The 21120-nt window shown below is 42.0% G+C and overlaps 1 protein-coding gene across 28 annotated transcripts in view; it reads left to right on the forward strand.

Annotated features, from left to right (window-relative positions):
- Nucleotides 1–21120, forward strand: part of NRXN2 (neurexin 2) — a 3426600-nt gene that overhangs the window by 2040919 nt on the left and 1364561 nt on the right. For all 28 annotated transcript variants that reach the window (XM_073605072.1, XM_073605074.1, XM_073605073.1 and 25 more), the window contains one exon: nt 3453–3656. In XM_073605072.1, coding sequence (XP_073461173.1) covers nt 3453–3656 — 204 coding nt within the window. The remainder of the gene's footprint in view (nt 1–3452; nt 3657–21120) is intronic.

Consider the following 21120-nt stretch of genomic DNA (forward strand, 5'->3'; position numbering starts at 1 on the left):
ACGGCGCGACCATGCCCCCAGGTGACACGAGGCAGGGCTGCGTCTGGATGCTGCCGATGCACAGTGGCCACACCCGCGCACCAGGATGGAACACATGCGTAAGGTGGCCCCAGGAGGGACCAACTTAGCTAGAATTGGCATGTCCAGAGCCGCACCACCATCACAAGTGGAAGGGACTGATCAGGACCCCTGCGCGCCAGGAGTGAAGCTATCCAGTCCAGACTTGTGGGCGGGCAGGAAGGCAGCATGCCTTAAGGACAATGAGAATAAAAAGAAACAAAAGGGAAGGCAGCTCCTCCACTAAAAGATGGTATAACAGACAAATTCTATAGTCAAATGGGATAAAGCAAATCAGTAAGGCAAGGGGATGTACGGGATTGCAATTGCAATTGCAATAATTCAGACGTCATGCCAATATATATCGTAATGGTAACAGGCAAATGCTATCATACATATATGATTACTGCACAATATCACACCGCCCAACATTTACTACTACTGAGGGGTCTTAGCAGCAGCAGCCCTCAGATGAGGGCGGGTAACAAGACCACTTAATACTAGTCTTGGATTACAATAGCTAGTAAAAAAATATATATTTGCCTGAAAAAAGTTAACTAATTCCCTTACATGTCCAGTTCACATACTCCAGACTCAAATCCCGGAAGATATGACCTAAAATTAAAGGCTTCATTAAGTCCCGGAGCCATAGTAGCCTTCAGATGAAAAATCTTGGTCTGTAACAATAGTTTGTTATAATCCTCCCCTCCCCCGAGAAGTGAGGCCAATATGGTCAAGTGCCAAAAATTTAATTTCTGGACATCTATCACCATGTATGGCAGCACTGTGCCTTCCCAAGGGAAGGGCTAGGTCTTGTTTCTGATACTCACTACATGGTGGTAAATATGACGCCAAAACTCTAACTTAGTCTTACCGACATAGAACTTACCGCACTCACAGGTGAGTAAATATACCACACCGGTGTTCGGCAGTTAGTATATTTTCTGGGTTTAAAGTTTTCCCCATTCGATAATGTAATGTTTCTCCGTGTGTCCATATATTTGCAGTATCTGCAATGGCCACACTGAAAAGTACCACAATATTTTTGTATGTCGTGTTTAGTAGTAAGTTCACTATGCACTAATTTTTCACGAAGAGAGGGGGACCGTCTGAATGTAATTAGAGGACGTTCGCCCAAGAGTGGTGCCAAAGTGGCATCAGTATGAAGCAGATGCCAGTGTTTTTGTAAAATATTCCTGACTTTTGTGTTCAGATGTGTATTGAGTGACAGCTCATATTGAGTTGTCAGTCTCTACTTTCTTTGTAACAATAAAAGCGTTGAATGGGTTTTATTTTTTGCCTTATGATAGGCCCTTTTCAGAACTGAATTAGAATACCCCCGGGCTCTTAATCTCACTCTCAGATTGGCTGCCTCTTCTTCAAAAAGTGCATCAGTAGAACAATTCCCTTTGGCTCGTATATATTGGCCGTACGGGATGGAGTTTAGCAACGGAACATGATGAAAACTGGAGGCTTCCAAAACGGTGTTCCTTGCAGTAGGTTTTCGGTAAAGGCTACTTAATAGGTGCCCGTCTTGATGTTTAATTACATTCAGATCCAGAAATGTTATTGCTTCCGTACTGAAATTCATAGTAAATTTCAAGTTGAATTCATTATGAGAATTAATGTGATCCAGAAATTCATTAAGAAGTGTAACTTTGCCATCCCAGGTGACAAAAATATCATCAATGTAATAATACCATGCGGTTACATGGTCAGTAAACATGGATGCATTGTCATTCATGAATAGATAGCGTTCCCACTCCCCCAGGTACAGATTGGTGTAAGATGGGGCACACGAGGTGCCCATAGCCTCACCCTGTACCTGGAGGAAGTGGGAATCAAGGAAAGAGAAAAAGTTATGTTTAAGTACAAAATCTAACGCTGACAATATAAACTGAACTCGCGCAGGCTCAAAATGTCTCAGACGACTAAGAATGTCAATCAAAGCAGCCAGGCCCCATGCATGGGGTATTGAACTGTGGAATCATGGAATCATGGACACTGTCCCCAGTCAACGCACCCAAAGACTCCAGTTTTTATCATTGGTGTGAATCCTTATTCTGCATTGTTCAGAGAACAATGCATACCCAGATTATACAACCATTCCTGTGGATGGGAGATTATCTGCAGGGGCACGCCATGATCCCCCTACGTGTTGATTAGACACACAGGGGCGACACGAGCGTACATCCCCATAACCTATAATGACTTTGCAGAGTGAACACATTCCCACCAGACGATTGTCTGTGCATCACACAGGGGCCCTTCGCTGGCGGACATATCCCCACTCTGCAAACAGTTCTCTGCATCCTCAGGAAGCTTTCCACTACCAAAAGGGGTCTCAACTGGTGTCAGTCTGTTCCAGTCCGCTCTTTAGAGCGGGCTGCAGGAGAACTAACACTGGGAGACACTGTGACAATACATATTAAATACATTTTAATAAAATTGCCACAACATAAGACAGTCAGTGATCATTATGCAGTGAGGACAGTCATTGGGCAGTATGCGGTGGAGACAGCCAGTGAAGCATATGCAGTGAGGGCAGCCAGTGTGCCCACTTCCTGGGGAGATGCTGCACAGCTGAGAGAGAGTGTTCCCGTCGGCTGCCAGCCTCAGAATCCTGTGTGTGTGGCAGTAGAGGGACACTGCAGTCAGGGGAGAGAGTTAAAGGCAAAAGCAGCCCCCGGTGACAGATATGGTAGCAGAGATGGAGGTGCTAGCAACATTTTTGGGGGTGCTATAGTGCACCCAAGCACCCCCCTAGCGCTGCCCCTGCACATGTCTGAAGAAGGGTTCCTGCGACACCCTAAAACTTCACTGTTTTACACTGTGATGCAATAGTTTAATATAACACTTGGACACTTTTTTGAAGATCCTAAGTGGGCTGGCACCATGTATGTTCTGTGTTATTTCTGGTCTCCAGCCAGTGGTAACTGCAGCACCCACTGACCATACAGCTATTTTCAGGAAAGTGTGCATTGAAAATATTCTTTGGACCCACTAATAGGAAGGTGTGTGGAACAGAAGGTGACCCCTAGTGACTCAGAACCTGTTTGCTACTCGCCTCATGGGTTTTTATGGAACATGTGAGTATCTGAAGCAGCATGCACCCAGAGGTGACTATTTTATCACAAGTAAAATCCCTACTGGTAAATGTAGAAGAATTTGCCTTGATGGTCTCCGAAAGAAACACCAGCATTATAGCACGGCATCATCAATAGATGGTATTAAAAATATCATTAAATATCACACATGATAGTTAATGTATAAAGAAATTATAAACAATTTAACAATAAAATAACAGTTCATTTTAAAAATGTTCTTTGCCCATTAATTTATTATGTTATTACTTTTATTGATTTCTTCTGTTCTAATTGTGTTGTCCTTTACAGAAGCAGCAGTTCTGAGCTATGATGGCAGTATGTACCTTAAGGTCCTGCTCCCTGGAGTCGCCCACACAGAAGCAGAAGATGTTTCCTTACGTTTCATGTCTCAACGAGCATATGGGCTTCTTTTGGCCACCACTTCTAAAGAGTCGGCAGACACTCTGCGACTAGAACTTGATGGAGGAAAAGTGAAGCTCACTGTAAACCTAGGTAAAAACTGAACGCTTCCTTTGCTAAAAACAATGACTTAACCACACCAGTGGCAGTAATCACAGAGACAAAAACTGAATTGAAAAGACCCATGGTGTTTTTAGCTAGCCACAGACATAAGGCAGAGATATGAAATGCAGACATGATCTCCCTTTTTTTAATTTTTAAATAGCACATGCAAATCCACACTTACATTAATCAAATGTGTGTTTCCATGAAATGGAAAAGAAAAGGGCAGACATTTTACCACAGCAGTCATTAAGTCAGGGGAACATAAACCCTGAGAACTGATGGGCATGGATTCCTACTGGTGCCAATAGACACAATGGGGTTTATTTACTCCAAGCTAGGGGTATCTATGGATAATAAAAGATCATCAATATCAGTTCAGTCGAACTTCAGACATTGTGGTTGATTTACTAAAGGCAAATCCACTGCACTACAAGTGCACTTGGAAGTGCAGTCACTGTGGATCTGAGGGGAAGATCTGAAATGAGGGGAAGCTATGCTGATTTAGATCATCCAATCATATGCAAGCAAAAATACCTTTTTTTTCCCTTGCATGTCCCCCTCAGATCTACAGCAAATGCACTTCCAAGTGCATTTGCAGTGCACTTGTAGTGCACAGTGGATTTGCCTGTAGTAAATCAACCCCAATGTCTGAAGTTCGACTGAACTGATATTGATGATCCTTTATTATCCATAGATACCCCTAGCTTGGACAGTTGTAATAGAAGTGGCACAAAACTGCTATTTATATAAACACTTCATTCATATGATGTTTTGTCTTGTGTTTTTTGCTTTTTTTCTTTATTAAGGAATACACAAATTACCTCGGAATATGGGTGATTCTACCTGTAGCATTTTTGTTATTGACTAAATAGTATTAGCATGGCATAGAAATAAAGTACAAGAACAGAAATTTAGAAGGTACTGAAATTGTTTCCTTTCTTCTTGTTACTTTATGTAATAGGTTATACAGTCATAGTTCAAAAATATATAATACTGTATATGCAGTGTAAACACATGCAGTGTCAGATCTATAAAGTTAGTTGACAGAATAAGTAACAGCACAGTAAATTATCTTAAACTCATATTTTAAAAGTTACAGACAACGGTCACGGTCACTTACCTTCCTAACTCCAGCACTGGCACCTCCTCAATCTCTTGTGACCATGGACACTTCTGGGCTTTACCTGGAGTGTCGTAGCTGCCTCACATAATGCCTTATATGATGTGTCACATAACGAAGTTCTCTGTTAAAAATCGAGCAGGATGCTCTGTAACCAATCAGACAGAGTCCATATTGTTCCCCTGAACTAGCAAAGACCTTTGCCTCTGCCTGTCTACAGCCCTACACCCCTGCAATGGCAGCCTCTACAGACTCTGCTGCTATCTCACTGTATACTCAGCTTCAGCTCCTCCTGGAGTCTCTGCTGCAGCTCCACTGCACCTCTGTAATATCTGCAGTCTTTCATCTCTGCTGCACTCACAGCCTGCTGCACTTCTGCAATGTCCACAGACTCTGGTGCACCTGCAACTCTATAGAGCCTCTGCAACATCCAAAAACTCTGCTGCATAAGCTTCCCTTGCAATCTATCCTGAACCCATAGTCTAAGTCGCTACTGCATCTCCCAAGCATCAGCAGTCTATACAGCTACAGTTAGTGTCTCTGCTGTGCTATCTCTGTGTCCTTAGCCTCCAAATGTTTCCTGCTTCCAGATGCCCAGTGCCTTAAAGTAGTTGTAAACTCACCCAGCTAACTTTTCCCCATTAAAATCAGTAATAAGCACTTTACAAATTGTTGTGTATTAATCAATTCTAACCGACTTCATTTGTAATCTGCCTTTTTCATTTTCATGACGTCACCGACGTATGAGCATATTTCGCCCAATTCACGGCATGCTCATTGTGCTGTCATTCCATTCATATATATGCATCTCCTCTCTGCGGCACTGCTCTGAGTCCCCACAAGATTACAGTGCTATTCACAAGTTTCTGATTCACCCCATGTAACTTGCAACGTCACAGGGGGTGTAAACATCAGCACTTTGCATGGCACACAGGAGCAAGGAGATCAACTTTATCATGTAGATTTTGTCAAAAAAGCATATTAAACCATCAATATGTGTTGCAAAGCCTGCTTACCTCTCTAGGCTTCAATATGTGGGACATTATTGCTATACTAATCGGGAATGAAAACGAGGTTTAGCTACAAAATTACTGAGCATGTGTGAGGTTACAGCAGGGACAAACAGAAAAACAGAAAGGGCGGAAGTTAACTGCTCTTCAGACTCTGAAGACAGTAGCTAAGATGGCGCTGGCTGCAACCAGGAAGTAAGAATTACAAATCAACTGGGAAAAAAACTAAGAAACATCCTTAGGGGGAAATAATAATGCAGAATGTTATTGAAAGCTTTATCAGACTGTATTTATCAAGAAGAAGCTTTTGAGGGGCTGAGTTTACTTCCTCTTTAACCACCAAAGGACCCCCTAACATATAAACTGCGGCAGGGAGGCTCTATTGTGTGAGAAAACGTACATGTACGTTATTTCATGCAGTAGATAGTGCGGGTGCGTGCCCCCTGCATGGAGGAGGAGCTGATGCATGTGTCCGGTGGACCCAATGTCTGCTGGCCACCTGTGATCGCTTCACAGAGAGGCAGAACGGGGATCTGCCTATGTAAACAGGGCAGATCATCGTTCTGACAGGGGAGAACATGGAGATCATCTGTTCCTAGTAATCAGGAACTGCGATCTCTGTGTTCTTCCTGTCAGTACTTCCCCCATACAGTTAGAAACACACTGAGGGAACGCATTTTAACCCTTTGACGCTGTAACTTTTGCGCAAACCAATCAATATACGCTTATTGGGATTTTTTTACCAAAAATATGTAGCAGAATAAATATTGGCCCAAATTGATGAAGAAATTATTTTTTTTACTTTTTTTTTTTTTGGATATGTATTATAACAGAAAGTAAAAAATATTGTTTTTTTTTTTCAAACGGGCCCTGCTGTGAAATATTATATCAAGAATTGTAATTATGCACCCCTGTTAAACAGGGGCATAAAAATTGGGCCTTAGGCGGTGGTAGTGGTGGTGGCACAACAGTGTAAAGCCTCACAGATACTTTTGTTGAGTGCAGGAGCGAGCCCTGCTGTGAAATATTAGAACAAAAATTGTAATTACATGCCCCTGTTAAACAGGGGCAAAAATATTGGGCCTTAGGCGTTAGTGGTGGCACAACACTGTAAAGCCTCACAGATACTTTTGTTGAGTGCAGGAACAAGCCCTGCTGTGAAATATTAGAACAAAAATTGTAATTACATGCCCCTGTTAAACAGGGGCAAAAATATTGGGCCTTAGGTGGTAGTGGTGGCACAACACTGTAAAGCCTCACAGATACTTTTGTTGAGCACAGGAACGGGCCCTGCTGTGAAATATTAGATCAAAAATTGTAATTACATGCCTCTGTTAAACAGGGGCAGAAAGATTGGGCCTTAGGCAGTGGTGGTGGTGCCCTGAACCGAAAATATTCCTAGAAGCTATCATCATTAAGATTGAGGAGAAATAGGATAGTCATCAGCATAATGCAGTCTTCAAGGGATCCCACATCAATAGAAAAATCAATCAGTTACATCAGCATCAGGTGCTTGGTAGCTGGTGATCCAAGACTGATTCATTTTTATGAATGTGAGCCGATCAACAGAGTTTGTGGACAGGCGCACTCTGTGATCGGTTACAAAGCCTCCAGCAGCACTGAATGTGCGTTCAGAAAGAACGCTGGATGCAGGACAGGCCAGTAGCTTAATTGCATATTGAGCAAGCTCTGGCCAGTGGTCCAAGACCCAGTAACCTAGTAGATGCTCAGTTGGAAAGGTCTCCAAGTCTCATCTTGCCCCTATATATACCTGCACCATGTAATTCAGACTCTGGTGATGGTTGCTGGAACCAATCAGAACTGGGCGCCGAGGACTGTATCACTGATGCATGCACTGTCACTGCTCACCATCCTTGTGGCCTCCTCAAATGGTAACAGGACAGTGCATGAATCCTTGATCAGTAGCCACTGGCGTGGCGAAAAAAAAAAAAACAAGCTCCCCTGATCCTGTCCTGGTGCCATACTCACACAGGTACTCATTGATGGCCCTCTGCTGCGTGCTCAGCCGCTGTAGCATTGCCAACGTTGAGGGCATGTCACTAATGAGGCGGTTCTTGGGCAGGTTGCATTCTCTTTGAATGTCAGCCAGCCGAGCACTGACATTATATGACCGGTGGAAATGACCACAGACTTTCCTGGCCTGCCTCAGGAGATCCTGTAAGCCCGGGTACTTGCTCAAGAACCGCTGCACCACCAAATTCAGGATGTGAGCCAAACAGGGAACATGGGTCAAGTGTCCCTGTCGGAGGGCGGAGAGGAGGTTGGTGCCATTGTCGCATACAACCATTCCTGATTTAAGCTGGCGTGGCGTCAACCACCTCTGAGCCTGCCCCTGCAGAGCTGACAGAATCTCTACCCCAGTGTGGCTCCTGTCCCCTAAGCTGACCAACTCAAGCATCGCATGGCATCTTTTTTGCCTGAGTGCTTGCGTAGCTCCTTGAACGCCTACAGAGTACCGCTGGTTCAGAGGAGAAATCTGCAGAGGAAGAGGCCATAGAGGAAGAAGAAGAGGAAGTGGTGGACGAGAGAGCTGTGGCAGAGTCACCACTAGCATTTTGGAGGTGTGGTGGCGGAACAAGCTCCAACTGAACCCTGTCCTGCATCCTTTCCAGCTGCCAGCAGTTACCCAGTGCGCCGTGAAGCAAAGGTAACATCCCTGTCCATGCCTGCTGGACCATGAGTCAGCAGTAATATGCACCTTACTGCTGGCCACCCTGTCCAACGAGGCCAAGACATTGCCTTCCACATGCTGGTAGGGAGCCAGAATGGCCTTCTGTGAAAAGAAATGGCGTTTGGGAACCTGCCGCTGAGGTACCACACATTCCACAAATTCAGGAAAGGGGGCAGAGTCTGGGCTAGCAATTTGGCCAAGCTAGCATACAGACACCGAGCATGTGGATGGCTGGGACTGAGTTCCTTTTGATGGTTTAGCAACTGGGGTAGGGAAATTTGCCTGCTAAAATCCGATGTTGGTGTACTGCTAGCAGATTGGCCACAAGTACTTGGGACACCTATTTCTATACCTTCATTCCTCTCAGTGCAGGTTTCTGAGAGGACTGGAGGTATAGTGGGGTTGGAGATCCCAGCTGATGAGGAGCAAGGAGAGGTCCGCCTTGTTCTTTGATGTGGGTCTTGCCAACGGACTGCATGGGAGGTTGTCATATTTCTGGTCAAGCATGTGGTGCGCAAGCGGCTGCTGTTTTGGCCACGCTTGATACGCTTCAGACATATGTTGCATACAGCAAAGGTGCGATCTGCTGCACACGTGTCAAAAAAGGCCCACACCAAATAACTTTTCAAAATATGTGGGGAGTCAGCAGTGCCCTGCACCTGCTTAAATCTGCGGTGTGATGCAATAGGGTGGCTGCCCTTAAACTGCCCCAGGAGGGCATCCTGCCTCGTTATAGATGTGCCTCCTCCTCCTCTCTTCTATCAGGCACCCAAGTAGAGTCAGTGACCTCATCATCCCCTCCCTCATCATAACTGGAGCAAACTTGGCAGTATGCTGCAGCTCGGGGAACATGACCTTCAGTTCCTTGACCTTCTTGGACACCCCCTCTCTCTAGGCTCACGTTACTCCCTTTCTCAACCTGGGTACCATCATCGGAGCCTTCAAATTGCTGCGCATCCTCCTGCAGCATGTACCCAAAACTGTGGTCGAATAGTTCAGGGGACTCCTCCGTGCATGATGGTGGGGCTAGGGAAGAAGTGACTGTTGACATGGAGCCGATGGAATAGGCCGTTTTGGCAGCTGCATTGGCAGACAAACTACTCTGAGCCTGGGTGACAGAGGATGAGGAGGATGAGGAGGGCTTTGTTATCCATTCCACCAACTCTTCTGCATGTTGTGGTTCAATAACACGGCCAGCTGCAGAAAAAAAGGATAAGCATGCCCCACGGCCAAGTGCTGAGGATGCACCGTGTCCACAACCAGCACTGTCAACTGTAGACAGTGCTTGCCTGCTTGCCCTCTTTTAGTGGCCTGTGAGCGTCTGCCTCTCCTTGGTGGCCTTCCGGACATGCTGTAAATTTTGTTTAGCAAAACCACACTACACTGCATTGTGTACTGTGTACACCACTAGGAAAGTAGTAGCAACTGCACTAGGGGTGCACGGTACTGTGTACACCAACAGAAGTGTAATAACAACTATGGTACACTGTATGTATTGTGTACACCAGCAGGAAAGTAGTAGCAACTGCACTAGGGGTGCACGGTACTGTGTACACCAACAGAAGTGTAATAACAACTATGGGGACACTGTATGTATTGTGTACACCACCAGGAAAGTAGTAGCAACTGCACTAGGGGTGCACGGTACTATGTATACCAACAGAAGTGTAATAACAACTATGGGTGCACTGTATGTATTGTGTACATCACCAGGAAAGTAGTAGCAACTGCACTAGGGGTGCACGGTACTGTGTACACCAACAGAAGTGTAATAACAACTATGGGTGTACTGTATTGTGTACACCACCAGGAAAGTAATAGCAACTGCACTATGGGTGCACAGTACTGTATAGTGAATATTAGAGTATATTAGTATACTCTAAGTATATTAGAAACAGTACACCAGGAACGGCCTGCAGTGAGATATAGCTAAACTGTATGCAGTGGATATATATATACAGTATCTCACAAAAGTGAGTACACTCCTCACATTTTTGTAAATATTTTATTGTATCTTTTCATGTGACAACACTGAAGAAATGACACTTTGCTACAATGTAAAGTAGTGAGTGTACAGCTTGTATAACAATGAAAATTTGCTGTCCCTTCAAAATAACTCAACACACAGCCATTATTGTCTAAACCGCTGGCAACAAAAGTGAGTACACCCCTAAGTGAAAATGTCCAAATTGGGCACAAAGTGTCAATATTTTGTGTGACCATCATTATTTTCCAGCACTGCCTTAACCCTTTTGGGCATGGAGTTCACCAGAGCTTCACAGGTTGTGACTGGAGTCCTATTCCACTCCTCCATGACGACATCACAGAGCTGGTGGATGTTAGAGACCTTGCGTTCCTCCACCTACCGTTTGAGGATGCCCCACCGATGCTCAATAGGGTTTAGGTCTGGAGACATGCTTGCCCAGGCCATAACCTTTACCCTTAGCTTCTTTAGCAGGGCAGTGGTCATCGTAGAGGTGTGTTTGGGGTCGTTATCATGTTGGAATACTGCCCTGCGGCCCAGTCTCTGAAGGGAGGGGATCATGCTCTGCTTCAGTATGTCACAGAACATGTTGGCATTCATGGTTCCCTCAATTAACTGTAACTCCCCAGTGCTGGCAGCACTCATGCAGCCCTAGACCATGACACTCCCACCACCACGCTTGACTGTAGGCAAGACACACTTGTCTTTGTACTCCTCACCTGGTTGCCGCCAGACACGCTTGACACCATCTGAACCAAATAAGTTTATCTTGGTCTCATCAGACCACAGGACATGGTTCCAGTAATCCATGTTCTTAGTCTGCTTGTATTCAGCAAACTGTTTGCGGGCTTTCTTGTGCATCATCTTTATAAGAGGCTTCCTTCCTTCACAGGCACGGGGTCAGGAGGTGGGGCTGTGTGTAACCATGAGCAGAGGCCAATTCTAATGTAAACTGTTACAGCGGCCTATATCCATGCTCTGTAATCTAGCCAGCTAACTTCTTCCTCCACTCTCTCTCTCTTCCCCTGTGATGCTACCCTCCCTCTTCCTCTGCACAGGTGAGGCTGCAATGTTGGGCACATGTGAGGCTGCAATGGTGGGTACATGTGAGCCTGCAATGGTGGGCGCAGGTCATGCTGCAATGGTGGTCACAAGATCACGCTGCAATGGTGGGCACAGGTGAAGCTGCAATGGTGGGCACAGTTCACGCTGCAATGGTGGGCACAGGTGAGGCTGCAATGGTGGACAGAGGTGAGGATGCAATGGTGGGCACAGGTGACGCTGCAATGGTGGGCACAGCTCAGGCTGCAATGGTGGGCACAGGTCACGCTGCAATGGTGGGCACAGGTCACGCTGCAATGATGGGCACAGGTCACGCTGCATTGGAGGGCACAGGTCACGCTGCAATGATGGGCACAGGCCACGCTGCATTGATGGGCACTGATAAAGTTGTTGTTAATATTTATTTTTGTAACGTAATTCTGCATAAAACACTTAAGGGTCATTTCACAAGATAATTTATGAGGGCATGTTTAGGGGTGGAATTAGAGACGGGGCAGGGTAGGGGTTGGGTGGGGCAACTGGTGGCGCATAACCCTTAGAGCCTGGCTAGTAGCTCAGGACTTGAAATTTTGAGCCCTGGGGTACTTGACAGGTGGGTTTTTGCACTTTGCCTCTTGTGGTGCAGGTTTGTCTCCTCTGTTTGGGGAATCTCTCTTCCAATGACCCTCTTGTCCACATGCAAAACTAATATCATTCCTTGGCCGCCCTCCTCTACCTTTATATCCCCCTCTTCCCCCATATCCATCTTGACCCCATTCTCTAGGATAAGTACTTTGTTGTAATCCCTGAAAATGTGCCTTGGTGGCAGATTTGAGGACCTCAAAACATCCAGCGGTGTCTTTCTCCATTACTCGCTTCTCAAATGTACTTGCATTCATTCCTGTCCAGTCTGAAATAAGTTGTCTTCTCAACAGCAAGATTTCAGGTTTTAATGTGGTCATTAGGGTTTGGAGATTTTATATATATATATATATATATATATATATATATATATATATATATATATAGTGCTCATTTATGCACTAGTCATATCCATCCCAGATTCTTTCTTCCAAACTGTTCTGAATCTCTTCACAAACTCTGTCATGGTTTCCTTCGGTCCTTGTTTACAAGCCACAGCAGTTGTGAAAGATTTTCTACCTTTCCACAACCGCTTCATCTCATTTGTCACTTCCCTCTACATTTGGTCCTGAGTTCAAGTCCTATCCCAAGATTCCGTCAATTATTAATCTCATGTCCTGTTGTGAGCACTGTCTACCCCGTGTGGCTCTTTTAAAATAATTTATACAGGCAGTTGGATTTTTTCTGGGGTTGGGACTGCCTTTTATTATATCATTTAGTTTGGGTGTCTCCATGGGTTTAATTATTACATAACTTCCCATTATAATATATGGGAGTTGCATCACTGGTCCTACTTTCTGCCCTGATCATAATGTAATAGGGGAATACACTACTGTGGAGTCAGGCGATGAGGTACTTGCCACACCCTCATCTTCCCTTGGAATTTCTTCTCCTCTTGCTCCCTGTTCCCCTCCCGCACCATGCTGGCTATCTGGGAGTTGTTCTACTTGTTGAACAGGGGCGGGGCGTGCTTGTGTGGATATAGATGCAGTACGATTTGGTCTTAAATCATCCTCTTTCTTTAGTGGGAGAGAGGGGTATACTGCATTATAAATAGGTGGGACATGCGACACTTTACAGGCATACTTTAGACAGCCCCCAGGTAGGAAATTTAAAGGATTATTTCAGTTTTATTGTTTCACTTTAAGCATTATTAAAATCACTGCTCCCGAAAAAAACGGCAGTTTTTAAAACTTTTTTTGCATTGATACTGAAAGGGTTAATCCTGTGTCTAGGGTAGTCCCTTAACCTCTCAGACCTTGGATCGATGTATTATGCAATTTCAGATATATCTGGAGCCAAGTCCCAAAACAAATGACACGCACTCGATAATTATGTTCTGGGAATTGTCTGTATTTGATGAACATCCTAGCGTCTTTATAGCAAATTACAAGTCACACAGAATATTCAGAAGAAACATGCGAAGTAGATGTTAATTTCATATGCAGTTACAGCTGGTTAAAACAAGTAGTCTTTGTTCCTTGTTCTCCGGCTACTGAATACAAGGGAATAAGGAATTTAGATAAGGAGCGTGTGAAACAGTTCATTTACAAGAATTCATGCTGATAAAGACTGCTGGGAAGCTAAAGAAATACTCAAACTGTACGTTATGAAAAATGGAAGCTTGTGAATATTAAGATGGCTGACAGAACAAGATGAATGCTTAGCATAACCTTTCAACCCCCTCTTAAAGTCATAAATATTACTTTCTACAGATCCGCAGCCTCCTGCCATCTACGGTTCTTTCTAAGTTTGTTGAAGTCATTTACATAAAGCTGCAAATATTGTGTATATGCGTGAGAAGGTTGGTCTGGTGTAGTAAATTTGCTAATACAAAGCAAAATAAGCTTGAAAATCAGGTAGCTGGGGGGCAGGAGGCGGAGCCTAGCGGAGCAGACATGCATTGTTAGAGCTCCACACCGCTGAGGAGAGAAGAGAAGGACAAAGCGGAGCCTGCAGGCTCAAAAGGTATCCATTTGAACCTTTTTGCCCCTGGGAACAAACTGTGAAAATTTGGGCAGGAAATATGGTACTGGGAGGAAACCGTGGCAGAAATAAAAATCACCTCACAAAGAGCTCACAGGCACTCACTGCAGCTGAAGCAGCTCCAGTCACCTCACAAGATACAGCATCAGGGCGCTCTCACAGACAGAAAATGTCACAGCAAGACTCTCCATTTGAGTCAGATACAGAACAAATCCTCTCACAAACTTCTCCACAAGCCTCCTCAGCATCCTCAGTAATATTATTACAATTTGAAAAGATGCTTCATAAGGCTTTAAAACAAACCTCAGACCAAATAACAAAAAGCCTAACCAAAGAAATAAGAGAGCTGGGAAACCGCACCGCAGCCCTAGAAATAAAAATGGATGAAATTGAAATTACAACCCAAGAAAATATAACAGAATTGGAACAATTAAAAAAAGAGAATTTAATACTTCAAACTAAGCTTCAAAGAAAATAGAGCCAGACGTTCAAACTTGCGAATAAGGGGAATACCTGAAACTGTGACAGACCTGCAATCTACTATTACTGCTCTATTACAAGAACTAAAGCCAGATATCCCTATTGAACGTTTAAAACTGGACAGAGTACACAGAGCCCTCACAGCCAAAAAGAAAGATGGACCCCCACGTGATATAATCACAAAATTTCATTATTACAGAACGAAAGAACAAATACTAATTGCTGCAAGAGAAAAAAAGGAACTTAATTTTCAAGGACACAATTATCAAATTTTTGCTGACCTATCCCAACTTACTATTACTAAAAGACGATCCATGAAACCCCAACTTATGGAACTGCAACGCCACAACATTATGTATCAATGGGGCTTCCCCTTTTCAGTCAGATTTAACTACCAAGGTACAATTTACAGAAGCAGATCAGCAGATGAACTACAACAAACCCTTTTAAAATTAAATCTGACAGAACCCACAAGCAGCAACACTCCCACACGCAGAAGAATGGCATCATCTTCACCTTCAGGCAGCACCCAGAAAATTTCAGAACAAAATGGGAATCATCATTTTCACAAAAGAGGCCGTTATGCCACATCATCAATGGACCAAGACGATTCAATGGACTGACATCCTAATTCCTGATATCTCTTCATTTATTATACTAAGAGATGGTTATCTATAAAAAACCTATATTTATAACTGAATGTAACTGCATTCTGATAGTCACACACTGTGTGGGATCATGTTACATTCCAGTTATATTTCTTATTACTTCTGATTCATATAGCCTTAGAATATATAAGTGAAATAAGGAAATTCTTGTTCAGTTATATATTATCAGGTAATAACAGTAGATTTATTACTTTTTAGGACAAATATGTTCAATAATCCAGAAGTAATGGAAGCTTTTTCTATCTTTTCTTAAAACAAATATATTATTACCTAACTAGTTCCTAGAATTATGTTTTTGTTTATTCTAATCTGAAGCAATACAACCTCAATTTTATGAGTTAACATATCTAAACAGTTGCATATGAATAAAATATGTAATTGTTTACTCTAAAAGGGTTAAAATCCCAAAATAATTCAAACTATCTTCATCAATACCAAAGTTATTAACAGTACCTTTCTAACTGAATTATTTAGCCTAGGGCAAGACTAACCATATACAACCACCCTGGAATAAATAATTTCAACAAAAACTATATTCTGCACTCCAATTAATGAAACATCATTTTGATGTCTTTTGAAATAGCACTTCTCTCCTGTAAGCGGAAGATCCGTGTACCCCCATAAGCCCTCCTCATTCTCCCAACCATATTATGTGGGAGTGTGACGAAGGCACTTATTCCCCTGAGAGAGATATTTATTCTCTTTCACAGGTAAATTGTGATTACTTGCAAAAAATAATTTATACAATGTATCATCTAATCTCATATGTTTTTTGTTTACTCTTTACTCCAGAATTCACTGGTTTCTTTTCTATCTATTCATCTCTTCAGTCCACACAGGTTGATCTGCGCAGTCAGCTCTGCATAACAAAAAGTAAGTCAAAACTATTTGATCTATTGCCATGGCACCACTGAATATACTTTCCCTGAATGTTCAGGGAATAAATGTCCCTCAAAAAAGGACCAAAGCCTTCCGTACTTTCCATAACAAGAAGGCTCACATAGTATGCCTCCAAGAAACACACTTCACCAAAGATTCTACTCCAAAATATATTTCTCCTTTTTATCAACAAATTTACACGGCTTCTGCCTGTACCAAGCAAAGGGGAACTCTAATTGCATTTCACCGATCCACACCATTCACCTTATCATCAGAAATTAAAGACCCAGAAGGTAGATACCTGATACTCATGGGTTATATAATGGATACAGCAATCACGGTGATTTCCTACTACGCTCCTAACAAACAACCTACACCATTCCTCTCACATATATTACAAGTGATTAATACACACAAAATAGGAACAGTGATAATGTGTGGGGATTCGAACCAGGTCCTCCTCCCATTTCTAGATAAATCACCTTTTACACCATCCAAAATAACCTCTAGATTACCTTTTTCTCAACTTCTTTCCAAATACAATCTGGTAGATTCGTGGAGAGAAAGTAACCCAATGAAAAAGAAATTCACTTATTTCTCGCACCCTCATCAAACCTTCACCAGAATAGATCATATTTTTCTAACAATAGGAATGATTCCAGAAATTATTGCATCAGATATAATTCCGATTCCGTGGTCTGACCATAATGCAGTATACACTACTATAGCCTCAGCCATACCAAAAGCGCATGACCCAACGTGGTACTTACCGGACATAATGCTCAAACACCCACTACATCAGATGGCCATTGCAAAGCTTTAAAGGAATACATATCAATTAATAATACAACAGACATCTCCCCAATAACACTGTGGGAAGCTCATAAGCCTGTCTTGCGTGGTACAATACAAAGACAAATGGCACTATTTAAACGGAAACGCAAAAATCTAGCAAAAAAACTAGAACTCAATTTTAATGCAGCCTACATATCATTTCAAGATAATCCATCTCAGAGTACAAAATCTCATCTGGAAAAATCTAGATTGGAATACGATCTATTTCTCACTGAGTCAGTTGATAAATCCCTCAAACGCTCCAAACACAATTTCTACATGAATACAAACAAACCAGGTACATATTTGGCTCGGGCATTAAATTCAACTAACAAATCTTTCAAACCAATACGTTTGAAATTATCAAAAAATGTTTACACTTGTAATCCAGTTAAAATAGTCCATAAATTTCACTCACATCTCGCAACTTTATATAAGACAAACAATGAATTTAATCCTACAGAGGCTGAATCCTTCTTCTCAAAAATAACCTTACCTGAGTTATCTCAGAATCAAAAAAGCAGTTTGGATGAGCCTATAACTATAGATGAAGTTGCTAACGCCATAAAAGACCTAAAACTTAACAAAAGACCAGGCCCAGACGGCTACTCGGCTTTATACTATAAAACATTCTCAGAAATACTCTCTCCCATTCTCACTGAAACGTTTAACAAACTTCTAGATGGACATTCTTTTCGGCAAGAAACACTAATGGCAATTGTTTGTATGATCCCAAAACCCCTTTCTGATGATACTTCCTGTGTGAATTATCGGCCTATCTCTCTGTTAAACCTCGATATTAAATTATTAGCAAAAATAATAGCAAAACGCCTTAATAGCATTATAGGAAAATTAATACATAGAGATCAAGTAGGCTTCATGCCAAATAGACAGGCAGGCGATAATATACGCAGGGCAGTGTTATTGACACATATTGCTAAAAAACGGAAAATCCCTTTATGTTTTCTATCTCTCGATATTAAGAGGGCATTTGACACAGTATCCTGGCAATATATGCAATATTCATTACAAAAATGGGGTTTTGGACCCCACTTTTTAACATGGATCAAAGCATTATATAATAAACCCAAAGCCTATATAAAATATGCTGGATACAAATCTGAAGCCTTTAATATCGAAAGAGGTACCCGACAGGGTTGCCCATTATCTCCCTTATTATTTGCCCTTATACTCGAACCCATGGCCCAATACATCAGAACAAACCAAACTATAACTGGCATTGAAGTAGGAGGTATTACACACAAATTATGTATATTTGCAGACGATATATTACTTTTTCTATCATCACCACAGGTCTCTGGTCCTAACCTAATACCAGCTCTTGATGGATTTGCAGCCCTATCCGGCCTTATGATTAATCCTAAGAAATGCCTAATGCTTAATATTTCACTCACAAACATGGAATTGATCCCAGCTAGGGCTGCACTCCCATTCACATGGGCAGAAAAATCAATCCCATATCTTGGAATTCATTTAACAGCATCTCATTCTGACTTATTCTCAACCAATTATCCTCCTGTATTAAGACAGATCACAAATCTAATAAAACAATGGTCGCAACTTCCTTTATCCTGGATAGGGAAGATTAATGCAATCAAAATGACTATTCTACCCAAATTGCTTTATCTATTCAGAGTCCTCCCTATTCCAATTCCTTCCTATTTTTTGAGAATAATACAAAAAAGAGCAACTTCGTTTATATGGGGCTCTTCTAAACCACGTATACCTATACACACACTACATCTTCCCAAAAATAAAGGAGGCCTGGGATACCCTAATTTTACTAACTACTACAGAGCAGCACATTTGGCCAGTCTGTCCAAATACCATGCAAAACAGGAAATCCCATTATGGGTATTTATAGAGGCTTCAGAAAATGACCCTCTATTAATATCAAATTTATTATGGCTTGATCCTAAAGACCGCTTTAAAATTCATAATCCCATAACTAAACACTTCTTATCTCTCTGGGATAAACTAAAAACCAAATATCAGTTACAATCTCCACACAATCCTCTCCTTTCTTTTATCAGAAATCCGGCCTTTTATCCTGCATGGATCTACCCAAATTCTTTTAAAGCTTGGACAACATCAGGCATTCAGACACTAAATGACTTCATAGCATCTAAATCATTCCTTTCATTCCCATCGCTTAGAGAAAAATATGATCTACCAAACTCTGAGATATTTAGATATCTCCAAATCAAAAATTTCTATACACCATTCCTAAAGGGGGATACACCATTATCCCAATTATCCATTTTTGAATCAATCTGTACAAAAGATCCATTTGCTAAAGGTACAATTTCATCACTTTATAATCAATTATATGGAGTAGCAAATCTTAATAGACCCTCTTACGTTCAGAGGTGGGAGGAGGACCTGGGACGAACTTTAGAAGACACGGACTGGTCTAACATATGGCTCACATCTAAGTCATCTTCACCCAACATCTTAGCACTGGAGACAAATTATAAAGTCCTAACTCGCTGGTACCTTGTACCCGCTAGAGTGGCAAAATATTCACCTAATACCTCAGCTCTTTGTTTTCGAGGATGCCCAGAAATAGGCACATATTTACACATATGGTGGACGTGCCCAGTAATCCAAACCTTCTGGAAGGAAGTCTTCGTGATTGCATCTAAAATATTTAAAAAAATAATACAACCAGATCCATATTTAACTTTACTTAATCTAAAACCGGAATGGTTAACACTCTCTCAATTCAAACTTATGATCCAACTAATAACGGCTGCAAAACAAACAGTGGCCAAGGCATGGAAATCTCCTACATTGGTACTAGCAGAAACAATTCACAGAATGAATAATACAATGTCCCATGCTAAGATGGTAGCCATCGATCAAAATCAAATTCCAAAATTTGAAAAACTTTGGCATCCTTGGATAAAACAACAGTTCCTGTCAAACTTCAAAGACTCTGTCCTGTTGCCATGGTAACAGATTAAATGACTTACAGAGACACCCATTCTAAGGCTTCAAAGAGAACTAAAAAGAATAATAAACTGACGAGCGGGACAACCTTGTGGACCATACCTCTACCTTTCAACCCTTTTTCTTCTTTTTCTTTCCTTTTCTCCACCTTACGATTAAGGCTAGGTTTCCACTAGTGCGTCCCCAAAGTCGCGCGATTTTGCCGCGATTTTTTACCGCGATTTTACCGCGACTTTTTACCGCGATTTGAAGCAATGCCTGTATCTATAGACCTCAAGTCGCATCAAAGTGGGACCAAAGTAGTGCAGGGACTACTTTGAAGTCGCTGCGACTTGAAGTCGCACAGATATGAACGGTACTCATTGGAAATCATGGGAAACAATTTGTCATGCGACTTTTCAGTCCCAAGTCGCATGAAAAGTCGCACTAGTGGAAACAGAGCCTTAAGCTCATTATCAGAATTTATTTGACCTATATACACTCTACTTGTAAACAATATGTATAGTAGGTATAAATCATTTAAATACGTACAAAATTAACTAAGGAAATGATATATATCTTTAATTTAGGTTTACGTAAACCCAATGTTTAATATTTGAAATTTCATTATATTTACCTATAGAAACCCTACTGTAAAACAATGAGCTTACTTTATAGATCCTTGTAAACTTACTTTATGTATCTTTATAACATTGTATACTCAATAAACTTCTTTTGACAAGGAAAATCAGGTAGCCTATCAATCAACCTGTGTTCGGTGTTGATTAATAACGTCATAGTAGTCTGGGATTTCCAGGCTGGTATTGTGAATCCATGTACAACATTCATAATCCTGGGTCATTTCACATAAACCTGTTAGAGCTGCACTCATGCTTTCAATAGCTAATTCGTGTAACTCTAGTTGTCTTCTAACTGCTTTGAACTCAACATTGAGTAGTTCTATATCTTGGGAGTTTTTTTCCATAACATCATTTATTAGACTAGTGTAGTTATTTAATTTGTCCATCATGGTTATGCCCCATCCTGTCCAGGATGGAAGCCATACCCATATCTTATCTGAGGCAGAAAACATCGGTGGTTTTTCTCTCTTGTATTTATAAGTTAACCTATGTACTGGACTTGAAGTAACGTGTATGAGTCTGG

This window comes from Aquarana catesbeiana, linkage group LG11 (assembly GCF_042186555.1).
Source record: "Aquarana catesbeiana isolate 2022-GZ linkage group LG11, ASM4218655v1, whole genome shotgun sequence".
Taxonomy (NCBI): domain Eukaryota; kingdom Metazoa; phylum Chordata; class Amphibia; order Anura; family Ranidae; genus Aquarana; species Aquarana catesbeiana.